Here is a 26916-nt window from a genome sequence, read left to right on the forward strand (position 1 = left end):
GTCTCTCAAAATGGCTGCCCCCATACGACATGTCTGTCGAGCTTGTCCAAATTTACCTTTACTGTTCATGCGTTCGGAGACAGTCTCCGTCAAGAGTGAATTCACCGGTCTGTCCAGATGTCGTTCCTCCGTACAAGGATGTTGTAGTGTAAAAAAACTCCCTAGCAATGGGGTAAATCCAGGGGCGACGCGCGATAATCTTCTCGGGCAGCCTCCAATGTGGTGTCCGCTGATGGAAAAGTATTGCTCACTGACCCTAGTGTGTTGGAGTTGTCAAACGCCATCACCCAAAGAAAAACAGAAAACTATGTTTTTCTGTGAACATTGCGATTCAATTCAACCAGTTATAGACGAAGTCAACCACTTCGAAAGGCTAGAATTGTGAGTATACATAGTAATTGTATCTTCGACTTCGCAGTTATTTTTAACATCACCTTGTTTGTAAATAATACATACAACAGGTCGTATCTGCCCTATAGCGGTATCAGATTTCTTTTTTTAAATGCAGTTTCACACTCCCTTTGCTATTATCACCGATTTTCAGTCACCATAGTGATTTACTTCCCGAATTCTCGTTTCTTGGGTGTCTCTAATTAATATTTTTTCTAACTAGCAAACTGAACTCTCATCAAATTTATTTTTTTTTTAGAAATTTTGCGAAATGTTTTCTCCCTTAGAAATTCAAGGGAATTACGACTATGTTTGCAAGGTCGCAGATTGTTTCTTCTGGTTCGTGTGGATTCACAAAGATTCACTTGTTGCTGCAGCCCGCAGTATTCAAAACAACAACGATTCTTCAAATATTTGCTGAACAGCTGCAATAAAAAAACATTTCACGTAATTAATTGTTCACTATTTTGTGACATATATTGCATTTTACAGTAAGACGTCCTTCGATGTTGATATTGACAAACTTACCAGGAAATATAGAGAGTTGCAGTCAATCCTACATCCTGATAAATATGGCACAAAAACATTGGTAAGTAAAAGCTGAGTATACCCTGTGAGTGGCTATGTTTACATCATCCCTGGCTAAAAAATAAGCCTTCCAGATGATCATTTTCTAGCATCTGGTGAGCATCGCATAGTTTCACTAGTGATTTTCGGAATTCTTGCGGGTGATGTGAAGCAAGGTGAAACATTGTCATGTTTATGAAAATATAAGCAACGTAACTATGTTTGAAATTGTGGTGAAAAACATGTACTATTATTAGAAGAAAAACAACATAACCTGTTGCAGCACTGAATAATTAACATAATCAATAACCCTTATCTTGCCAGCCCTCTGCACTTTTGACATTGACTTGACCTAAGGCCAGCATTCAGTTGTCTCTGTGGATTATTCAAATTCCACAATTTTGTTTTTCTCATGCATTTATGTAATTATCTCACTGTTGATAATCTGCCAAGTAAATGATGGTAACTGATAAGATATATGTTTGTTGATTTTGGACTTAAAATAAAAGATAAAAGCCCCTCCTACAACAACATTGCTAAACAATAGTGGCCCACTATGGAGCTAATAGAAAACAAGAATGAGATTATAATTCCATTTGAGTTTTGTATGCACTAACTTTTCATTTTCATGGTTTCCGTAAGTTATTGCGTCCTTGCTGACAGATTCACATGGTTGCAAACTTTGAGTGAATCCATCGGCGTAATAAGTATTGTGGACCATGTCTGGCTATTAATCATGCTGTTTTCTTCTACTGACAGAGATGTGTTGAGGGGTAGGGAGCTAGAAATATTAGGATTCATATTTTGGAAATGTAATCATAATGCTGGACAATATTAAGACAAGAACAGAAAAGTTAACGACATGAAAATTGGACGACTTTTTGCAAAGTTACAAGTTTTGCCATTTCAAACAATTTCTTTTCATGGACAAAATTGTGAATTTTATTAATTTATTATTATGCTTCGAACTTACTTTTGAATGGGGTACATTGTGAGATTGGGAACTCAAGTCCAAATGCAGCTTTGCTGCTTCTTTCCAGCATGTTTTGACAGCAGCCATGACAACGCAATTGCTGTAAGAAAGCATGCTTTTGAACAAGTTGCCTGTGACTGATAAACACATGTGGTGTTTCTGTTTTATCATTTTCTGGTCTTTTGAAGATTAATTCAGTTGGGGGTTTACGACAGAAGTGTTGTAAACTGTCAGCAACATTATTGACTTCTTGTTGTTTAATTTGAATCATGGTTGTAATGAATGCAAAACTTTAAATATTCATCATGTTAAGTTTTATCTGCAGAGCAAATAGTTGTCAGAAATCACAATGACAATAGCTCAATGCTGTAACTTTAGGACTAGCATCTGTTCAAACAAAATACTATTATTATCTTTCAGTCTTATGTGAATATATTGAAATTTCTATAGATGTTCATGCAGATATTGGACTTTGGTTGCAGCATGGAGGTAATAATATAGTTGCAAAAAGAAGCAGGATTGCCAGCACTCATTATAAAAACAATTGTTAAATTGAGAAAGCAGTTGCAATAGTGGATGTTCTGCTCTGACAGCAGTTGCCAACCACTTGTTGTTGGTATTCACATTATAATACTGAAATTCAGTTTCATTATTTCTTACAGGAAGAACAGAATTATTCTTCTCAACAGTCAGCCGCAATCAATAAAGCATATAAAACTTTATTTAGACCGTTATCAAGGGGACTGTATTTGGTAAGTAGGTAGCCATGTAGGTAGCCATCATTTCTTAAACAATCTTTTAACCCTTTGACCATAGAAACTTTATTTAGACCGTTATCAAGGGGACTGTATTTGGTAAGTAGGTAGCCATGTAGGTAGCCATCATTTCTTAAACAATCTTTTAACCCTTTGACCATAGAAACTTTATTTAGACCGTTATCAAGGGGACTGTATTTGGTAAGTAGGTAGCCATGTAGGTAGCCATCATTTCTTAAACAATCTTTTAACCCTTTGACCATAGAAACTTTATTTAGACCGTTGTCAAGGGGACTGTATTTGGTAAGTAGGTAGCCATGTAGGTAGCCATCATTTCTTAAACAATCTTTTAACCCTTTGACCATAGAAACTTTATTTAGACCGTTATCAAGGGGACTGTATTTGGTAAGTAGGTAGCCATGTAGGTAGCCATCATTTCTTAAACAATCTTTTAACCCTTTGACCATAGAAACTTTATTTAGACCGTTATCAAGGGGACTGTATTTGGTAAGTAGGTAGCCATGTAGGTAGCCATCATTTCTTAAACAATCTTTTAACCCTTTGACAATAGAAACTTTATTTAGACCGTTGTCAAGGGGACTGTATTTGGTAAGTAGGTAGCCATGTAGGTAGCCATCATTTCTTAAACAATCTTTTAACCCTTTGACCATAGAAACTTTATTTAGACCGTTATCAAGGGGACTGTATTTGGTAAGTAGGTAGCCATGTAGGTAGCCATCATTTCTTAAACAATCTTTTAACCCTTTGACCATAGAAACTTTATTTAGACCGTTATCAAGGGGACTGTATTTGGTAAGTAGGTAGCCATGTAGGTAGCCATCATTTCTTAAACAATCTTTTAACCCTTTGACCATAGAAACTTTATTTAGACCGTTATCAAGGGGACTGTATTTGGTAAGTAGGTAGCCATGTAGGTAGCCATCATTTCTTAAACAATCTTTTAACCCTTTGACCATAGAAACTTTATTTAGACCGTTATCAAGGGGACTGTATTTGGTAAGTAGGTAGCCATGTAGGTAGCCATCATTTCTTAAACAATCTTTTAACCCTTTGACCATAGAAACTTTATTTAGACCGTTATCAAGGGGACTGTATTTGGTAAGTAGGTAGCCATGTAGGTAGCCATCATTTCTTAAACAATCTTTTAACCCTTTGACCATAGAAACTTTATTTAGACCGTTATCAAGGGGACTGTATTTGGTAAGTAGGTAGCCATGTAGGTAGCCATCATTTCTTAAACAATCTTTTAACCCTTTGACCATAGAAACTTTATTTAGACCGTTATCAAGGGGACTGTATTTGGTAAGTAGGTAGCCATGTAGGTAGCCATCATTTCTTAAACAATCTTTTAATCCTTTGACCATAGAAACTTTATTTAGACCGTTATCAAGGGGACTGTATTTGGTAAGTAGGTAGCCATGTAGGTAGCCATCATTTCTTAAACAATCTTTTAACCCTTTGACCATAGAAACTTTATTTAGACCGTTATCAAGGGGACTGTATTTGGTAAGTAGGTAGCCATGTAGGTAGCCATCATTTCTTAAACAATCTTTTAACCCTTTGACCATAGAAACTTTATTTAGACCGTTATCAAGGGGACTGTATTTGGTAAGTAGGTAGCCATGTAGGTAGCCATCATTTCTTAAACAATCTTTTAACCCTTTGACCATAGAAACTTTATTTAGACCGTTATCAAGGGGACTGTATTTGGTAAGTAGGTAGCCATGTAGGTAGCCATCATTTCTTAAACAATCTTTTAACCCTTTGACCATAGAAACTTTATTTAGACCGTTGTCAAGGGGACTGTATTTGGTAAGTAGGTAGCCATGTAGGTAGCCATCATTTCTTAAACAATCTTTTAACCCTTTGACCATAGAAACTTTATTTAGACCGTTGTCAAGGGGACTGTATTTGGTAAGTAGGTAGCCATGTAGGTAGCCATCATTTCTTAAACAATCTTTTAACCCTTTGACCATAGAAACTTTATTTAGACCGTTATCAAGGGGACTGTATTTGGTAAGTAGGTAGCCATGTAGGTAGCCATCATTTCTTAAACAATCTTTTAACCCTTTGACCATAGAAACTTTATTTAGACCGTTATCAAGGGGACTGTATTTGGTAAGTAGGTAGCCATGTAGGTAGCCATCATTTCTTAAACAATCTTTTAACCCTTTGACCATAGAAACTTTATTTAGACCGTTATCAAGGGGACTGTATTTGGTAAGTAGGTAGCCATGTAGGTAGCCATCATTTCTTAAACAATCTTTTAACCCTTTGACAATAGAAACTTTATTTAGACCGTTGTCAAGGGGACTGTATTTGGTAAGTAGGTAGCCATGTAGGTAGCCATCATTTCTTAAACAATCTTTTAACCCTTTGACCATAGAAACTTTATTTAGACCGTTATCAAGGGGACTGTATTTGGTAAGTAGGTAGCCATGTAGGTAGCCATCATTTCTTAAACAATCTTTTAACCCTTTGACCATAGAAACTTTATTTAGACCGTTATCAAGGGGACTGTATTTGGTAAGTAGGTAGCCATGTAGGTAGCCATCATTTCTTAAACAATCTTTTAACCCTTTGACCATAGAAACTTTATTTAGACCGTTATCAAGGGGACTGTATTTGGTAAGTAGGTAGCCATGTAGGTAGCCATCATTTCTTAAACAATCTTTTAACCCTTTGACCATAGAAACTTTATTTAGACCGTTATCAAGGGGACTGTATTTGGTAAGTAGGTAGCCATGTAGGTAGCCATCATTTCTTAAACAATCTTTTAACCCTTTGACCATAGAAACTTTATTTAGACCGTTATCAAGGGGACTGTATTTGGTAAGTAGGTAGCCATGTAGGTAGCCATCATTTCTTAAACAATCTTTTAACCCTTTGACCATAGAAACTTTATTTAGACCGTTATCAAGGGGACTGTATTTGGTAAGTAGGTAGCCATGTAGGTAGCCATCATTTCTTAAACAATCTTTTAACCCTTTGACCATAGAAACTTTATTTAGACCGTTATCAAGGGGACTGTATTTGGTAAGTAGGTAGCCATGTAGGTAGCCATCATTTCTTAAACAATCTTTTAATCCTTTGACCATAGAAACTTTATTTAGACCGTTATCAAGGGGACTGTATTTGGTAAGTAGGTAGCCATGTAGGTAGCCATCATTTCTTAAACAATCTTTTAACCCTTTGACCATAGAAACTTTATTTAGACCGTTATCAAGGGGACTGTATTTGGTAAGTAGGTAGCCATGTAGGTAGCCATCATTTCTTAAACAATCTTTTAACCCTTTGACCATAGAAACTTTATTTAGACCGTTATCAAGGGGACTGTATTTGGTAAGTAGGTAGCCATGTAGGTAGCCATCATTTCTTAAACAATCTTTTAACCCTTTGACCATAGAAACTTTATTTAGACCGTTATCAAGGGGACTGTATTTGGTAAGTAGGTAGCCATGTAGGTAGCCATCATTTCTTAAACAATCTTTTAACCCTTTGACCATAGAAACTTTATTTAGACCGTTGTCAAGGGGACTGTATTTGGTAAGTAGGTAGCCATGTAGGTAGCCATCATTTCTTAAACAATCTTTTAACCCTTTGACCATAGAAACTTTATTTAGACCGTTGTCAAGGGGACTGTATTTGGTAAGTAGGTAGCCATGTAGGTAGCCATCATTTCTTAAACAATCTTTTAACCCTTTGACCATAGAAACTTTATTTAGACCGTTATCAAGGGGACTGTATTTGGTAAGTAGGTAGCCATGTAGGTAGCCATCATTTCTTAAACAATCTTTTAACCCTTTGACCATAGAAACTTTATTTAGACCGTTATCAAGGGGACTGTATTTGGTAAGTAGGTAGCCATGTAGGTAGCCATCATTTCTTAAACAATCTTTTAACCCTTTGACCATAGAAACTTTATTTAGACCGTTATCAAGGGGACTGTATTTGGTAAGTAGGTAGCCATGTAGGTAGCCATCATTTCTTAAACAATCTTTTAACCCTTTGACCATAGAAACTTTATTTAGACCGTTATCAAGGGGACTGTATTTGGTAAGTAGGTAGCCATGTAGGTAGCCATCATTTCTTAAACAATCTTTTAACCCTTTGACCATAGAAACTTTATTTAGACCGTTATCAAGGGGACTGTATTTGGTAAGTAGGTAGCCATGTAGGTAGCCATCATTTCTTAAACAATCTTTTAACCCTTTGACCATAGAAACTTTATTTAGACCGTTATCAAGGGGACTGTATTTGGTAAGTAGGTAGCCATGTAGGTAGCCATCATTTCTTAAACAATCTTTTAACCCTTTGACCATAGAAACTTTATTTAGACCGTTATCAAGGGGACTGTATTTGGTAAGTAGGTAGCCATGTAGGTAGCCATCATTTCTTAAACAATCTTTTAACCCTTTGACCATAGAAACTTTATTTAGACCGTTGTCAAGGGGACTGTATTTGGTAAGTAGGTAGCCATGTAGGTAGCCATCATTTCTTAAACAATCTTTTAATCCTTTGACCATAGAAACTTTATTTAGACCGTTATCAAGGGGACTGTATTTGGTAAGTAGGTAGCCATGTAGGTAGCCATCATTTCTTAAACAATCTTTTAACCCTTTGACCATAGAAACTTTATTTAGACCGTTATCAAGGGGACTGTATTTGGTAAGTAGGTAGCCATGTAGGTAGCCATCATTTCTTAAACAATCTTTTAACCCTTTGACCATAGAAACTTTATTTAGACCGTTATCAAGGGGACTGTATTTGGTAAGTAGGTAGCCATGTAGGTAGCCATCATTTCTTAAACAATCTTTTAACCCTTTGACCATAGAAACTTTATTTAGACCGTTGTCAAGGGGACTGTATTTGGTAAGTAGGTAGCCATGTAGGTAGCCATCATTTCTTAAACAATCTTTTAATCCTTTGACCATAGAAACTTTATTTAGACCGTTATCAAGGGGACTGTATTTGGTAAGTAGGTAGCCATGTAGGTAGCCATCATTTCTTAAACAATCTTTTAACCCTTTGACCATAGAAACTTTATTTAGATCGTTATCAAGGGGACTGTATTTGGTAAGTAGGTAGCCATGTAGGTAGCCATCATTTCTTAAACAATCTTTTAATCCTTTGACCATAGAAACTTTATTTAGACCGTTATCAAGGGGACTGTATTTGGTAAGTAGGTAGCCATGTAGGTAGCCATCATTTCTTAAACAATCTTTTAACCCTTTGACCATAGAAACTTTATTTAGACCGTTATCAAGGGGACTGTATTTGGTAAGTAGGTAGCCATGTAGGTAGCCATCATTTCTTAAACAATCTTTTAACCCTTTGACCATAGAAACTTTATTTAGACCGTTATCAAGGGGACTGTATTTGGTAAGTAGGTAGCCATGTAGGTAGCCATCATTTCTTAAACAATCTTTTAACCCTTTGACCATAGAAACTTTATTTAGACCGTTATCAAGGGGACTGTATTTGGTAAGTAGGTAGCCATGTAGGTAGCCATCATTTCTTAAACAATCTTTTAACCCTTTGACCATAGAAACTTTATTTAGACCGTTGTCAAGGGGACTGTATTTGGTAAGTAGGTAGCCATGTAGGTAGCCATCATTTCTTAAACAATCTTTTAATCCTTTGACCATAGAAACTTTATTTAGACCGTTATCAAGGGGACTGTATTTGGTAAGTAGGTAGCCATGTAGGTAGCCGTCATTTCTTAAACAATCTTTTAACCCTTTGACCATAGAAACTTTATTTAGACCGTTATCAAGGGGACTGTATTTGGTAAGTAGGTAGCCATGTAGGTAGCCATCATTTCTTAAACAATCTTTTAACCCTTTGACCATAGAAACTTTATTTAGACCGTTATCAAGGGTACTGTATTTGGTAAGTAGGTAGCCATGTAGGTAGCCATCATTTCTTAAACAATCTTTTAACCCTTTGACCATAGAAACTTTATTTAGACCGTTATCAAGGGGACTGTATTTGGTAAGTAGGTAGCCATGTAGGTAGCCATCATTTCTTAAACAATCTTTTAATCCTTTGACCATAGAAACTTTATTTAGACCGTTATCAAGGGGACTGTATTTGGTAAGTAGGTAGCCATGTAGGTAGCCATCATTTCTTAAACAATCTTTTAACCCTTTGACCATAGAAACTTTATTTAGACCGTTATCAAGGGGACTGTATTTGGTAAGTAGGTAGCCATGTAGGTAGCCATCATTTCTTAAACAATCTTTTAACCCTTTGACCATAGAAACTTTATTTAGACCGTTATCAAGGGGACTGTATTTGGTAAGTAGGTAGCCATGTAGGTAGCCATCATTTCTTAAACAATCTTTTAATCCTTTGACCATAGAAACTTTATTTAGACCGTTGTCAAGGGGACTGTATTTGGTAAGTAGGTAGCCATGTAGGTAGCCATCATTTCTTAAACAATCTTTTAACCCTTTGACCATAGAAACTTTATTTAGACCGTTATCAAGGGGACTGTATTTGGTAAGTAGGTAGCCATGTAGGTAGCCATCATTTCTTAAACAATCTTTTAACCCTTTGACCATAGAAACTTTATTTAGACCGTTATCAAGGGGACTGTATTTGGTAAGTAGGTAGCCATGTAGGTAGCCATCATTTCTTAAACAATCTTTTAATCCTTTGACCATAGAAACTTTATTTAGACCGTTATCAAGGGGACTGTATTTGGTAAGTAGGTAGCCATGTAGGTAGCCATCATTTCTTAAACAATCTTTTAACCCTTTGACCATAGAAACTTTATTTAGACCGTTATCAAGGGGACTGTATTTGGTAAGTAGGTAGCCATGTAGGTAGCCATCATTTCTTAAACAATCTTTTAACCCTTTGACCATAGAAACTTTATTTAGACCGTTATCAAGGGGACTGTATTTGGTAAGTAGGTAGCCATGTAGGTAGCCATCATTTCTTAAACAATCTTTTAACCCTTTGACCATAGAAACTTTATTTAGACCGTTATCAAGGGGACTGTATTTGGTAAGTAGGTAGCCATGTAGGTAGCCATCATTTCTTAAACAATCTTTTAACCCTTTGACCATAGAAACTTTATTTAGACCGTTATCAAGGGGACTGTATTTGGTAAGTAGGTAGCCATGTAGGTAGCCATCATTTCTTAAACAATCTTTTAACCCTTTGACCATAGAAACTTTATTTTGACCGTTATCAAGGGGACTGTATTTGGTAAGTAGGTAGCCATGTAGGTAGCCATCATTTCTTAAACAATCTTTTAACCCTTTGACCATAGAAACTTTATTTAGACCGTTATCAAGGGGACTGTATTTGGTAAGTAGGTAGCCATGTAGGTAGCCATCATTTCTTAAACAATCTTTTAACCCTTTGACCATAGAAACTTTATTTAGACCGTTATCAAGGGGACTGTATTTGGTAAGTAGGTAGCCATGTAGGTAGCCATCATTTCTTAAACAATCTTTTAACCCTTTGACCATAGAAACTTTATTTAGACCGTTATCAAGGGGACTGTATTTGGTAAGTAGGTAGCCATGTAGGTAGCCATCATTTCTTAAACAATCTTTTAACCCTTTGACCATAGAAACTTTATTTAGACCGTTATCAAGGGGACTGTATTTGGTAAGTAGGTAGCCATGTAGGTAGCCATCATTTCTTAAACAATCTTTTAACCCTTTGACCATAGAAACTTTATTTAGACCGTTATCAAGGGGACTGTATTTGGTAAGTAGGTAGCCATGTAGGTAGCCATCATTTCTTAAACAATCTTTTAACCCTTTGACCATAGAAACTTTATTTAGACCGTTATCAAGGGGACTGTATTTGGTAAGTAGGTAGCCATGTAGGTAGCCATCATTTCTTAAACAATCTTTTAACCCTTTGACCATAGAAACTTTATTTAGACCGTTATCAAGGGGACTGTATTTGGTAAGTAGGTAGCCATGTAGGTAGCCATCATTTCTTAAACAATCTTTTAACCCTTTGACCATAGAAACTTTATTTAGACCGTTATCAAGGGGTCTGTATTTGGTAAGTAGGTAGCCATGTAGGTAGCCATCATTTCTTAAACAATCTTTTAACCCTTTGACCATAGAAACTTTATTTAGACCGTTGTCAAGGGGACTGTATTTGGTAAGTAGGTAGCCATGTAGGTAGCCATCATTTCTTAAACAATCTTTTAACCCTTTGACCATAGAAACTTTATTTAGACCGTTGTCAAGGGGACTGTATTTGGTAAGTAGGTAGCCATGTAGGTAGCCATCATTTCTTAAACAATCTTTTAACCCTTTGACCATAGAAACTTTATTTAGACCGTTATCAAGGGGACTGTATTTGGTAAGTAGGTAGCCATGTAGGTAGCCATCATTTCTTAAACAATCTTTTAACCCTTTGACCATAGAAACTTTATTTAGACCGTTATCAAGGGGACTGTATTTGGTAAGTAGGTAGCCATCATTTCTTAAACAATCTTTTAACCCTTTGACCATAGAAACTTTATTTAGACCGTTATCAAGGGGACTGTATTTGGTAAGTAGGTAGCCATGTAGGTAGCCATCATTTCTTAAACAATCTTTTAACCCTTTGACCATAGAAACTTTATTTAGACCGTTATCAAGGGGACTGTATTTGGTAAGTAGGTAGCCATGTAGGTAGCCATCATTTCTTAAACAATCTTTTAACCCTTTGACCATAGAAACTTTATTTAGACCGTTATCAAGGGGACTGTATTTGGTAAGTAGGTAGCCATGTAGGTAGCCATCATTTCTTAAACAATCTTTTAACCCTTTGACCATAGAAACTTTATTTAGACCGTTATCAAGGGGACTGTATTTGGTAAGTAGGTAGCCATGTAGGTAGCCATCATTTCTTAAACAATCTTTTAACCCTTTGACCATAGAAACTTTATTTAGACCGTTATCAAGGGGACTGTATTTGGTAAGTAGGTAGCCATGTAGGTAGCCATCATTTCTTAAACAATCTTTTAACCCTTTGACCATAGAAACTTTATTTAGACCGTTATCAAGGGGACTGTATTTGGTAAGTAGGTAGCCATGTAGGTAGCCATCATTTCTTAAACAATCTTTTAACCCTTTGACCATAGAAACTTTATTTAGACCGTTATCAAGGGGACTGTATTTGGTAAGTAGGTAGCCATGTAGGTAGCCATCATTTCTTAAACAATCTTTTAACCCTTTGACCATAGAAACTTTATTTAGACCGTTATCAAGGGGACTGTATTTGGTAAGTAGGTAGCCATGTAGGTAGCCATCATTTCTTAAACAATCTTTTAATCCTTTGACCATAGAAACCTTATTTAGACCGTTATCAAGGGGACTGTATTTGGTAAGTAGGTAGCCATGTAGGTAGCCATCATTTCTTAAACAATCTTTTAACCCTTTGACCATAGAAACTTTATTTAGACCGTTATCAAGGGGTCTGTATTTGGTAAGTAGGTAGCCATGTAGGTAGCCATCATTTCTTAAACAATCTTTTAATCCTTTGACCATAGAAACTTTATTTAGACCGTTATCAAGGGGACTGTATTTGGTAAGTAGGTAGCCATGTAGGTAGCCATCATTTCTTAAACAATCTTTTAACCCTTTGACCATAGAAACTTTATTTAGACCGTTATCAAGGGGACTGTATTTGGTAAGTAGGTAGCCATGTAGGTAGCCATCATTTCTTAAACAATCTTTTAATCCTTTGACCATAGAAACTTTATTTAGACCGTTATCAAGGGGTCTGTATTTGGTAAGTAGGTAGCCATGTAGGTAGCCATCATTTCTTAAACAATCTTTTAATCCTTTGACCATAGAAACTTTATTTAGACCGTTATCAAGGGGACTGTATTTGGTAAGTAGGTAGCCATGTAGGTAGCCATCATTTCTTAAACAATCTTTTAACCCTTTGACCATAGAAACTTTATTTAGACCGTTATCAAGGGGACTGTATTTGGTAAGTAGGTAGCCATGTAGGTAGCCATCATTTCTTAAACAATCTTTTAATCCTTTGACCATAGAAACTTTATTTAGACCGTTATCAAGGGGACTGTATTTGGTAAGTAGGTAGCCATGTAGGTAGCCATCATTTCTTAAACAATCTTTTAACCCTTTGACCATAGAAACTTTATTTAGACCGTTATCAAGGGGACTGTATTTGGTAAGTAGGTAGCCATGTAGGTAGCCATCATTTCTTAAACAATCTTTTAACCCTTTGACCATAGAAACTTTATTTAGACCGTTATCAAGGGGACTGTATTTGGTAAGTAGGTAGCCATGTAGGTAGCCATCATTTCTTAAACAATCTTTTAACCCTTTGACCATAGAAACTTTATTTAGACCGTTATCAAGGGGACTGTATTTGGTAAGTAGGTAGCCATGTAGGTAGCCATCATTTCTTAAACAATCTTTTAACCCTTTGACCATAGAAACTTTATTTAGACCGTTATCAAGGGGACTGTATTTGGTAAGTAGGTAGCCATGTAGGTAGCCATCATTTCTTAAACAATCTTTTAACCCTTTGACCATAGAAACTTTATTTAGACCGTTATCAAGGGGACTGTATTTGGTAAGTAGGTAGCCATGTAGGTAGCCATCATTTCTTAAACAATCTTTTAACCCTTTGACCATAGAAACTTTATTTAGACCGTTATCAAGGGGTCTGTATTTGGTAAGTAGGTAGCCATGTAGGTAGCCATCATTTCTTAAACAATCTTTTAACCCTTTGACCATAGAAACTTTATTTAGACCGTTGTCAAGGGGACTGTATTTGGTAAGTAGGTAGCCATGTAGGTAGCCATCATTTCTTAAACAATCTTTTAACCCTTTGACCATAGAAACTTTATTTAGACCGTTATCAAGGGGACTGTATTTGGTAAGTAGGTAGCCATGTAGGTAGCCATCATTTCTTAAACAATCTTTTAACCCTTTGACCATAGAAACTTTATTTAGACCGTTATCAAGGGGACTGTATTTGGTAAGTAGGTAGCCATGTAGGTAGCCATCATTTCTTAAACAATCTTTTAACCCTTTGACCATAGAAACTTTATTTAGACCGTTATCAAGGGGACTGTATTTGGTAAGTAGGTAGCCATGTAGGTAGCCATCATTTCTTAAACAATCTTTTAACCCTTTGACCATAGAAACTTTATTTAGACCGTTATCAAGGGGACTGTATTTGGTAAGTAGGTAGCCATGTAGGTAGCCATCATTTCTTAAACAATCTTTTAACCCTTTGACCATAGAAACTTTATTTAGACCGTTATCAAGGGGACTGTATTTGGTAAGTAGGTAGCCATGTAGGTAGCCATCATTTCTTAAACAATCTTTTAACCCTTTGACCATAGAAACTTTATTTAGACCGTTATCAAGGGGACTGTATTTGGTAAGTAGGTAGCCATGTAGGTAGCCATCATTTCTTAAACAATCTTTTAACCCTTTGACCATAGAAACTTTATTTAGACCGTTATCAAGGGGACTGTATTTGGTAAGTAGGTAGCCATGTAGGTAGCCATCATTTCTTAAACAATCTTTTAACCCTTTGACCATAGAAACTTTATTTAGACCGTTATCAAGGGGACTGTATTTGGTAAGTAGGTAGCCATGTAGGTAGCCATCATTTCTTAAACAATCTTTTAACCCTTTGACCATAGAAACTTTATTTAGACCGTTATCAAGGGGACTGTATTTGGTAAGTAGGTAGCCATGTAGGTAGCCATCATTTCTTAAACAATCTTTTAACCCTTTGACCATAGAAACTTTATTTAGACCGTTATCAAGGGGACTGTATTTGGTAAGTAGGTAGCCATGTAGGTAGCCATCATTTCTTAAACAATCTTTTAACCCTTTGACCATAGAAACTTTATTTAGACCGTTATCAAGGGGACTGTATTTGGTAAGTAGGTAGCCATGTAGGTAGCCATCATTTCTTAAACAATCTTTTAATCCTTTGACCATAGAAACCTTATTTAGACCGTTATCAAGGGGACTGTATTTGGTAAGTAGGTAGCCATGTAGGTAGCCATCATTTCTTAAACAATCTTTTAACCCTTTGACCATAGAAACTTTATTTAGACCGTTATCAAGGGGTCTGTATTTGGTAAGTAGGTAGCCATGTAGGTAGCCATCATTTCTTAAACAATCTTTTAATCCTTTGACCATAGAAACTTTATTTAGACCGTTATCAAGGGGACTGTATTTGGTAAGTAGGTAGCCATGTAGGTAGCCATCATTTCTTAAACAATCTTTTAACCCTTTGACCATAGAAACTTTATTTAGACCGTTATCAAGGGGACTGTATTTGGTAAGTAGGTAGCCATGTAGGTAGCCATCATTTCTTAAACAATCTTTTAATCCTTTGACCATAGAAACTTTATTTAGACCGTTATCAAGGGGTCTGTATTTGGTAAGTAGGTAGCCATGTAGGTAGCCATCATTTCTTAAACAATCTTTTAATCCTTTGACCATAGAAACTTTATTTAGACCGTTATCAAGGGGACTGTATTTGGTAAGTAGGTAGCCATGTAGGTAGCCATCATTTCTTAAACAATCTTTTAACCCTTTGACCATAGAAACTTTATTTAGACCGTTATCAAGGGGACTGTATTTGGTAAGTAGGTAGCCATGTAGGTAGCCATCATTTCTTAAACAATCTTTTAATCCTTTGACCATAGAAACTTTATTTAGACCGTTATCAAGGGGACTGTATTTGGTAAGTAGGTAGCCATGTAGGTAGCCATCATTTCTTAAACAATCTTTTAATCCTTTGACCATAGAAACTTTATTTAGACCGTTATCAAGGGGACTGTATTTGGTAAGTAGGTAGCCATGTAGGTAGCCATCATTTCTTAAACAATCTTTTAACCCTTTGACCATAGAAACTTTATTTAGACCGTTATCAAGGGGACTGTATTTGGTAAGTAGGTAGCCATGTAGGTAGCCATCATTTCTTAAACAATCTTTTAATCCTTTGACCATAGAAACTTTATTTAGACCGTTATCAAGGGGACTGTATTTGGTAAGTAGGTAGCCATGTAGGTAGCCATCATTTCTTAAACAATCTTTTAATCCTTTGACCATAGAAACTTTATTTAGACCGTTATCAAGGGGACTGTATTTGGTAAGTAGGTAGCCATGTAGGTAGCCATCATTTCTTAAACAATCTTTTAACCCTTTGACCATAGAAACTTTATTTAGACCGTTATCAAGGGGACTGTATTTGGTAAGTAGGTAGCCATGTAGGTAGCCATCATTTCTTAAACAATCTTTTAACCCTTTGACCATAGAAACTTTATTTAGACCGTTATCAAGGGGACTGTATTTGGTAAGTAGGTAGCCATGTAGGTAGCCATCATTTCTTAAACAATCTTTTAACCCTTTGACCATAGAAACTTTATTTAGACCGTTATCAAGGGGACTGTATTTGGTAAGTAGGTAGCCATGTAGATAGCCATCATTTCTTAAACAATCTTTTAATCCTTTGACCATAGAAACTTTATTTAGACCGTTATCAAGGGGACTGTATTTGGTAAGTAGGTAGCCATGTAGGTAGCCATCATTTCTTAAACAATCTTTTAACCCTTTGACCATAGAAACTTTATTTACACCGTTATCAAGGGGACTGTATTTGGTAAGTAGGTAGCCATGTAGGTAGCCATCATTTCTTAAACAATCTTTTAACCCTTTGACCATAGAAACTTTATTTAGACCGTTATCAAGGGGACTGTATTTGGTAAGTAGGTAGCCATGTAGGTAGCCATCATTTCTTAAACAATCTTTTAACCCTTTGACCATAGAAACTTTATTTAGACCGTTATCAAGGGGACTGTATTTGGTAAGTAGGTAGCCATGTAGGTAGCCATCATTTCTTAAACAATCTTTTAACCCTTTGACCATAGAAACTTTATTTAGACCGTTATCAAGGGGACTGTATTTGGTAAGTAGGTAGCCATGTAGGTAGCCATCATTTCTTAAACAATCTTTTAACCCTTTGACCATAGAAACTTTATTTAGACCGTTATCAAGGGGACTGTATTTGGTAAGTAGGTAGCCATGTAGGTAGCCATCATTTCTTAAACAATCTTTTAACCCTTTGACCATAGAAACTTTATTTAGACCGTTATCAAGGGGACTGTATTTGGTAAGTAGGTAGCCATCATTTCTTAAACAATCTTTTAACCCTTTGACCATAGAAACTTTATTTAGACCGTTATCAAGGGGACTGTATTTGGTAAGTAGGTAGCCATGTAGGTAGCCATCATTTCTTAAACAATCTTTTAACCCTTTGACCATAGAAACTTTATTTAGACCGTTATCAAGGGGACTGTATTTGGTAAGTAGGTAGCCATGTAGGTAGCCATCATTTCTTAAACAATCTTTTAATCCTTTGACCATAGAAACTTTATTTAGACCGTTATCAAGGGGTCTGTATTTGGTAAGTAGGTAGCCATGTAGGTAGCCATCATTTCTTAAACAATCTTTTAATCCTTTGACCATAGAAACTTTATTTAGACCGTTATCAAGGGGACTGTATTTGGTAAGTAGGTAGCCATGTAGGTAGCCATCATTTCTTAAACAATCTTTTAACCCTTTGACCATAGAAACTTTATTTAGACCGTTATCAAGGGGACTGTATTTGGTAAGTAGGTAGCCATGTAGGTAGCCATCATTTCTTAAACAATCTTTTAATCCTTTGACCATAGAAACTTTATTTAGACCGTTATCAAGGGGACTGTATTTGGTAAGTAGGTAGCCATGTAGGTAGCCATCATTTCTTAAACAATCTTTTAACCCTTTGACCATAGAAACTTTATTTAGACCGTTATCAAGGGGACTGTATTTGGTAAGTAGGTAGCCATGTAGGTAGCCATCATTTCTTAAACAATCTTTTAACCCTTTGACCATAGAAACTTTATTTAGACCGTTATCAAGGGGACTGTATTTGGTAAGTAGGTAGCCATGTAGGTAGCCATCATTTCTTAAACAATCTTTTAACCCTTTGACCATAGAAACTTTATTTAGACCGTTATCAAGGGGACTGTATTTGGTAAGTAGGTAGCCATGTAGGTAGCCATCATTTCTTAAACAATCTTTTAACCCTTTGACCATAGAAACTTTATTTAGACCGTTATCAAGGGGACTGTATTTGGTAAGTAGGTAGCCATGTAGGTAGCCATCATTTCTTAAACAATCTTTTAACCCTTTGACCATAGAAACTTTATTTAGACCGTTATCAAGGGGACTGTATTTGGTAAGTAGGTAGCCATGTAGGTAGCCATCATTTCTTAAACAATCTTTTAACCCTTTGACCATAGAAACTTTATTTAGACCGTTATCAAGGGGTCTGTATTTGGTAAGTAGGTAGCCATGTAGGTAGCCATCATTTCTTAAACAATCTTTTAACCCTTTGACCATAGAAACTTTATTTAGACCGTTGTCAAGGGGACTGTATTTGGTAAGTAGGTAGCCATGTAGGTAGCCATCATTTCTTAAACAATCTTTTAACCCTTTGACCATAGAAACTTTATTTAGACCGTTATCAAGGGGACTGTATTTGGTAAGTAGGTAGCCATGTAGGTAGCCATCATTTCTTAAACAATCTTTTAACCCTTTGACCATAGAAACTTTATTTAGACCGTTATCAAGGGGACTGTATTTGGTAAGTAGGTAGCCATGTAGGTAGCCATCATTTCTTAAACAATCTTTTAACCCTTTGACCATAGAAACTTTATTTAGACCGTTATCAAGGGGACTGTATTTGGTAAGTAGGTAGCCATGTAGGTAGCTATCATTTCTTAAACAATCTTTTAACCCTTTGACCATAGAAACTTTATTTAGACCGTTATCAAGGGGACTGTATTTGGTAAGTAGGTAGCCATGTAGGTAGCCATCATTTCTTAAACAATCTTTTAACCCTTTGACCATAGAAACTTTATTTAGACCGTTATCAAGGGGACTGTATTTGGTAAGTAGGTAGCCATGTAGGTAGCCATCATTTCTTAAACAATCTTTTAACCCTTTGACCATAGAAACTTTATTTAGACCGTTATCAAGGGGACTGTATTTGGTAAGTAGGTAGCCATGTAGGTAGCCATCATTTCTTAAACAATCTTTTAACCCTTTGACCATAGAAACTTTATTTAGACCGTTATCAAGGGGACTGTATTTGGTAAGTAGGTAGCCATGTAGGTAGCCATCATTTCTTAAACAATCTTTTAACCCTTTGACCATAGAAACTTTATTTAGATCGTTATCAAGGGGACTGTATTTGGTAAGTAGGTAGCCATGTAGGTAGCCATCATTTCTTAAACAATCTTTTAACCCTTTGACCATAGAAACTTTATTTAGACCGTTATCAAGGGGACTGTATTTGGTAAGTAGGTAGCCATGTAGGTAGCCATCATTTCTTAAACAATCTTTTAACCCTTTGACCATAGAAACTTTATTTAGACCGTTATCAAGGGGACTGTATTTGGTAAGTAGGTAGCCATGTAGGTAGCCATCATTTCTTAAACAATCTTTTAACCCTTTGACCATAGAAACTTTATTTAGACCGTTATCAAGGGGACTGTATTTGGTAAGTAGGTAGCCATGTAGGTAGCCATCATTTCTTAAACAATCTTTTAATCCTTTGACCATAGAAACCTTATTTAGACCGTTATCAAGGGGACTGTATTTGGTAAGTAGGTAGCCATGTAGGTAGCCATCATTTCTTAAACAATCTTTTAACCCTTTGACCATAGAAACTTTATTTAGACCGTTATCAAGGGGTCTGTATTTGGTAAGTAGGTAGCCATGTAGGTAGCCATCATTTCTTAAACAATCTTTTAATCCTTTGACCATAGAAACTTTATTTAGACCGTTATCAAGGGGTCTGTATTTGGTAAGTAGGTAGCCATGTAGGTAGCCATCATTTCTTAAACAATCTTTTAATCCTTTGACCATAGAAACTTTATTTAGACCGTTATCAAGGGGACTGTATTTGGTAAGTAGGTAGCCATGTAGGTAGCCATCATTTCTTAAACAATCTTTTAACCCTTTGACCATAGAAACTTTATTTAGACCGTTATCAAGGGGACTGTATTTGGTAAGTAGGTAGCCATGTAGGTAGCCATCATTTCTTAAACAATCTTTTAATCCTTTGACCATAGAAACTTTATTTAGACCGTTATCAAGGGGACTGTATTTGGTAAGTAGGTAGCCATGTAGGTAGCCATCATTTCTTAAACAATCTTTTAATCCTTTGACCATAGAAACTTTATTTAGACCGTTATCAAGGGGACTGTATTTGGTAAGTAGGTAGCCATGTAGGTAGCCATCATTTCTTAAACAATCTTTTAACCCTTTGACCATAGAAACTTTATTTAGACCGTTATCAAGGGGACTGTATTTGGTAAGTAGGTAGCCATGTAGGTAGCCATCATTTCTTAAACAATCTTTTAATCCTTTGACCATAGAAACTTTATTTAGACCGTTATCAAGGGGACTGTATTTGGTAAGTAGGTAGCCATGTAGGTAGCCATCATTTCTTAAACAATCTTTTAATCCTTTGACCATAGAAACTTTATTTAGACCGTTATCAAGGGGACTGTATTTGGTAAGTAGGTAGCCATGTAGGTAGCCATCATTTCTTAAACAATCTTTTAACCCTTTGACCATAGAAACTTTATTTAGACCGTTATCAAGGGGACTGTATTTGGTAAGTAGGTAGCCATGTAGGTAGCCATCATTTCTTAAACAATCTTTTAACCCTTTGACCATAGAAACTTTATTTAGACCGTTATCAAGGGGACTGTATTTGGTAAGTAGGTAGCCATGTAGGTAGCCATCATTTCTTAAACAATCTTTTAACCCTTTGACCATAGAAACTTTATTTAGACCGTTATCAAGGGGACTGTATTTGGTAAGTAGGTAGCCATGTAGATAGCCATCATTTCTTAAACAATCTTTTAATCCTTTGACCATAGAAACTTTATTTAGACCGTTATCAAGGGGACTGTATTTGGTAAGTAGGTAGCCATGTAGGTAGCCATCATTTCTTAAACAATCTTTTAACCCTTTGACCATAGAAACTTTATTTACACCGTTATCAAGGGGACTGTATTTGGTAAGTAGGTAGCCATGTAGGTAGCCATCATTTCTTAAACAATCTTTTAACCCTTTGACCATAGAAACTTTATTTAGACCGTTATCAAGGGGACTGTATTTGGTAAGTAGGTAGCCATGTAGGTAGCCATCATTTCTTAAACAATCTTTTAACCCTTTGACCATAGAAACTTTATTTAGACCGTTATCAAGGGGACTGTATTTGGTAAGTAGGTAGCCATGTAGGTAGCCATCATTTCTTAAACAATCTTTTAACCCTTTGACCATAGAAACTTTATTTAGACCGTTATCAAGGGGACTGTATTTGGTAAGTAGGTAGCCATGTAGGTAGCCATCATTTCTTAAACAATCTTTTAACCCTTTGACCATAGAAACTTTATTTAGACCGTTATCAAGGGGACTGTATTTGGTAAGTAGGTAGCCATGTAGGTAGCCATCATTTCTTAAACAATCTTTTAACCCTTTGACCATAGAAACTTTATTTAGACCGTTATCAAGGGGACTGTATTTGGTAAGTAGGTAGCCATCATTTCTTAAACAATCTTTTAACCCTTTGACCATAGAAACTTTATTTAGACCGTTATCAAGGGGACTGTATTTGGTAAGTAGGTAGCCATGTAGGTAGCCATCATTTCTTAAACAATTTTTTAACCCTTTGACCATAGAAACTTTATTTAGACCGTTATCAAGGGGACTGTATTTGGTAAGTAGGTAGCCATGTAGGTAGCCATCATTTCTTAAACAATATTTTAACCCTTTGACCATAGAAACTTTATTTAGACCGTTATCAAGGGGACTGTATTTGGTAAGTAGGTAGCCATGTAGGTAGCCATCATTTCTTAAACAATCTTTTAACCCTTTGACCATAGAAACTTTATTTAGACCGTTATCAAGGGGTCTGTATTTGGTAAGTAGGTAGCCATGTAGGTAGCCATCATTTCTTAAACAATCTTTTAACCCTTTGACCATAGAAACTTTATTTAGACCGTTATCAAGGGGACTGTATTTGGTAAGTAGGTAGCCATGTAGGTAGCCATCATTTCTTAAACAATCTTTTAACCCTTTGACCATAGAAACTTTATTTAGACCGTTATCAAGGGGACTGTATTTGGTAAGTAGGTAGCCATGTAGGTAGCCATCATTTCTTAAACAATCTTTTAATCCTTTGACCATAGAAACTTTATTTAGACCGTTATCAAGGGGACTGTATTTGGTAAGTAGGTAGCCATGTAGGTAGCCATCATTTCTTAAACAATCTTTTAACCCTTTGACCATAGAAACTTTATTTAGACCGTTATCAAGGGGACTGTATTTGGTAAGTAGGTAGCCATGTAGGTAGCCATCATTTCTTAAACAATCTTTTAACCCTTTGACCATAGAAACTTTATTTAGACCGTTATCAAGGGGACTGTATTTGGTAAGTAGGTAGCCATGTAGGTAGCCATCATTTCTTAAACAATCTTTTAACCCTTTGACCATAGAAACTTTATTTAGACCGTTATCAAGGGGACTGTATTTGGTAAGTAGGTAGCCATGTAGGTAGCCATCATTTCTTAAACAATCTTTTAACCCTTTGACCATAGAAACTTTATTTAGACCGTTATCAAGGGGACTGTATTTGGTAAGTAGGTAGCCATGTAGGTAGCCATCATTTCTTAAACAATCTTTTAACCCTTTGACCATAGAAACTAATATTTCCTAGCTTAAAGGGCGGTAGTCATTGCGCCACACATGCGTGAAATATATGGGTTTCATATAAACAAAGATGGCGACTTAGACTGTTATGCAGATCAAGGAGTACAAACTGAGACTCTTGTCTGGATACTAATACATGTATTATGATCATTAATATATTGCATGCCACACAGGAAAGCTACTTAAGGTAGCAACTCACGTTCGTGGTCTTCCATTCCATTTCTTTTTTCTGGCTAACAGTAACACTCTCTGCAGACAGTTTGTATTTATATTATTAGATATTCGTTCTAAATTGATGACGTGAAAAAAAGGCTTTGAAAACGGTTGACCTGTTTTTCCCAAAAAAACAAAATTTGTTAGTTTTGTTAATTTGCTGACAATAATGATTTTTGCAAAAGTCATTGATATCATTCCTGTTTTACCTTTATAGTTATTTTTGTAGGGATATTCGGTTTTAAAATATTCAAATTTGGGGAGGGGGGGGAAACAAAAATTCGAAAATGTTCTATTAGGCCCTCAAGTCAGAAAATTGAAAAATTGGGTCGGCCGGATTTTTTTTTTTTTTTTAACTCGTGAAAACTAAAGGTATCGTAAATAGCCGAGGTATATGGGGAAAAAAACCGCGACCCGATATTTCATATTTTTCGGTCGGCCGCTGAGGGCAACAAAACAATTTTTTTTTTGGTCTTATGGTGGCCATTTTTAATCCCTTATAAACATGTTTGTGTTGTTTTAGAAAATAATCTACACTTGATTTGTGATGCAAACAACATTGTGTAAAAATGTTGACTATTTTTGTTTTCTCTTACAGCTTGATCTGATGGGGAGGTCAATCAATGAACATGACCAAAATGTAGACATGGCATTTCTTGCCGAAATCATGGAAGTCAATGAAGAGATAGCTGATGCTAAAACTAAACCGGAATTACTGAAAATTGATGACAAGAATAAAAGTAAGTGGATGGGCTTGCTTTTAATCTTTTAATCTAATCTTAAATATATACATTAAATACATTATGAAAGATTATTATATTTGTCAGATTAGAGCAATTTATTAAATTAAGTAATGTTTTTCTGGTAATTTTTAAATGACAATAATTTTTTCGAAATATTTCATCGTATGAATTAGTCTCAGCGTTTGGTGCTGGCTGACCTGATTTTAAATGTTGGCTTCATTTCCATAAACAGTTTTATTTTCTATATTAGCTTTCACAAAAAAGAATCATAAAGCTTACAATATATGAATCCAATCAAATATACTCCACTTTTAGTTATAGACATTGCTAACCAATTTGCATGTTTTGGTAACTGATTGTAGAAAAAAATGTTGTCATGATGTGTCTTCTTACATCTCATCACAAACTGTAGGATTTCCTCAGACACAAATATAAGTTAGAAGATATATTGCATTTTATATTTGCATGCATTCAAGAAGAAAAACTTGTTCAATCAGAGAAATTTACTTACTTACGGGTAGTTCATTTCACATTATACTTTATATAAATTATAAAAATAATTGACCTTAGATCAAGAAAACTGTTTCTTGGCAATTTGTTTTTCAAAATTAATGAATGCATTTTATTTTTCAGTTTAATATTATCAATAAAATTGTGCTTTTATCTTGACTTTTAGAAAACTATTTCATATCTTTTCAAAATTCTGCCAAAAAAATGTGAAACGCACAGCTTAAAAACTGGTTCATGCGATGAACAGATTTTTTGTCTGGGCTTTATCTCTATACATGTATACAGAATGCTGTACAAATTGTACCAAGCATATTTTGTCTTTAAGAAGAATGTTATTTGCATTAACGTTTCCAGAGAATTGCACTGCTTGTGGACATGATTAGTATACTTGGAATATGACTACGTTATTAACTAATATTATTTCTATTTTACAGCAAAACTTGACCAGCTTGTGCATGATTTATCCAAGGCATTTTCTAAAAGTGAGTAAAAATCTTAAAATAAACTCACAAATGTATGTTATGTTCAGATAAGGTACTTCTCTGTTGTTCCTGTCGAACGTAGTCTGAAACATGGACCTGTGTTTTGGGTTTGTTTTCCATGGATATTTCATAGATATACCTGGACGAATCTCATTCAAAGTTGGTACAATGACAAGTCATAATGGTATACATATACACAGTGATTTGTTTTTCGTTTCTGCATTGAAATCACTCATGCTTGGTTACTGATGCACATCATTTTGTTTCGTGACTTAATTAAAAATGGCCGACTGATAGCCTTTTTTTTTTCAAGCTCTCTCCTCATTTCTCAGATAATTTCACAGGTTTGGTTTTAGTTTAGTTTTGGTTAGTTTTGGTTTGGTTTAAATTTGGTACATAATAAATTGCATATTCTCTTCAGTTATTTTTGAACTTTTATGCAATTTAACCGACTGGCAGCCATTTTTTCCCCTAAATAATAAAATCACCAAATGTAAATTTTTCTTAAAGAACTATTACGAATTATTTTATTAATACAATTACATAAATTATGACAATATGACACTATAGATGCATAAAGTTTATGAATTACTGGTAGATCTAGACAAAGAAACATGCTAATTACTCCCAAGTTCTGATGAAAAATAATATGCAAATTAGCCGCAGCTCTATCAAAAATGCATATACCCCGGTACTATCACTAATTACCTGAGATTTGAGCCATGATGGCCACCACCCTTTAAAAACTTATTTCTATAAATATTAGTTTTTGTAACTTTTTGTTTCTACAAATTTCCAGTCCCTTTTCAATGGATGTCAAACCTGAATAATAACCACTGTACAATCAGCTTCTCAGAGAGCTGACATTGAGTATTACAAAGTGTCCTATGTTTCCTTTACAGATGACCTGGACACTGCTAGAGAACTCCTCAGAAAGATGAAGTATTATGTTAACATTGAAATGAAAATTAAAGAGAAGTTAATGCCGACTGCATCGTAAATTATTGGATTCAAAGGTGACTGTAAATATTTGAAAGCATAATGGAGCCTGTACAGAACAACAATGTTACATATAGTATTGCAATGGATTGATGTATAAAAATAGTTTTCCCACAATCCTTCAAAGCGGTGATGATTTTTTTCCTTCACTCAGTCTAAAAATGCTGCAAGTTTTTGTATTATCTCTCATTTTTAGGGTCATAGTGGATTATTTATAGCTCAGGTATGTTGGCATGGTAACTAGTTTGGAATAATAAGAGAATAGTAAGAGAAGTAGTACTTCTAAACGATTAATCACTTCTCTGGCGAATATTGTTTGTCCTGATTTCGAAATCTTACTAAAAGAGAACTGATGTAATTATAGAATGTGGTACAGTGTGCGACTTTTTGGCGATTTTTTTATGAATCGTGTTATCATTTCAATGCCACAGCAGTTATATACATGTCTGTCTTTCTTTAGTTTTTATTTACTTGTTCACTTGTCTGAATCGAGCATCACATGACGTGATGCCATTTGAAACACGCGCCTTGCCAATCTGTAGTCATTTGTCAATGTTTTTGAGAGATTTACGATATTTTAAATGAACGATTACATAACCAAATATTGCAACTTAATACAGAAAACAAGTCAGCCTCATATCTAAACTACAAAAGCAAAACCTGTACAAAAAAATTTGTTTGATGTGATTTAGGTTTTTGGGTTGTCCATTTTTAGACATCAGTTTTGACAAAATCAAATTTGTTGGGGCTTTCGATATATAACCTACTAGATATGACCAATATGTTTTTTACTTACTGCTGCATTACATTTGAATGTACACCATAGTATTTACATGGGAATGAAGATGAAACCAGATACCAGAAGAACATGGGCATTTTTGTTCCAGGATGTGTAACCTTTAAGGGTCATGGAATGTTATTGCAATAGCCAGTATTTTTTGGGGTTGTTTTTTTCCCTATATATGTTTCAACTGTATTATAATGTATAATTTACTGGAATGTTTTGTACTTGACCTGTCAGTGCACTGAGTTATCAAAAACGGCTTTATCTGATTGTAGTCATATTAGTGACGATAAAGCCGAATAAAATACTGTTAAACAACAAAACTGTGGTTATTTTAATATTTAGAAACTAACAAAGGTGTGATGTCATTACATTTAGTTTCAGATCCAATCATTAAGTAATTTACATGTGCTTATTAAATGAGAACACAGCCAGTCAAATGTACCTTGACTGGCACATCTAAAATGAGTTTATGAAATACAAATGAAATAAAAAAATTATAAGCATTAACCAACGTTATTCAAATCAACTCGTGCATGAAATTAAGTGACGAGAACATTTTTTTAGTAACAAAAAATATTTATATTATGTTACTGTATTATACAAGTTGAAAATTTCATGCGCATCCAATTTGCCAGATGAGTCATAACAGGTGTAGAACCTACCCATCCAGCTTG

At 35.4% G+C, this 26916-nt stretch overlaps 1 protein-coding gene across 1 annotated transcript; it reads left to right on the forward strand.

Annotated features, from left to right (window-relative positions):
• On the forward strand, positions 1 to 26562 carry LOC102801490 (iron-sulfur cluster co-chaperone protein HscB-like). The gene is made up of 6 exons (XM_085491097.1): positions 1 to 381; positions 883 to 979; positions 2593 to 2682; positions 23320 to 23461; positions 24409 to 24456; positions 25359 to 26562. The coding sequence occupies exons 1-6, from the start codon at positions 11 to 13 to the stop codon at positions 25454 to 25456; spliced, it is 846 nt and encodes a 281-aa protein (XP_085347223.1). The 5' UTR covers positions 1 to 10; the 3' UTR covers positions 25457 to 26562.
• Positions 26563 to 26916: the final 354 nt, after the last annotated feature.

Source organism: Saccoglossus kowalevskii, chromosome 16, assembly GCF_978046115.1.
Source record: "Saccoglossus kowalevskii chromosome 16, keSacKowa6.1, whole genome shotgun sequence".
Taxonomy (NCBI): Eukaryota; Metazoa; Hemichordata; class Enteropneusta; family Harrimaniidae; genus Saccoglossus; species Saccoglossus kowalevskii.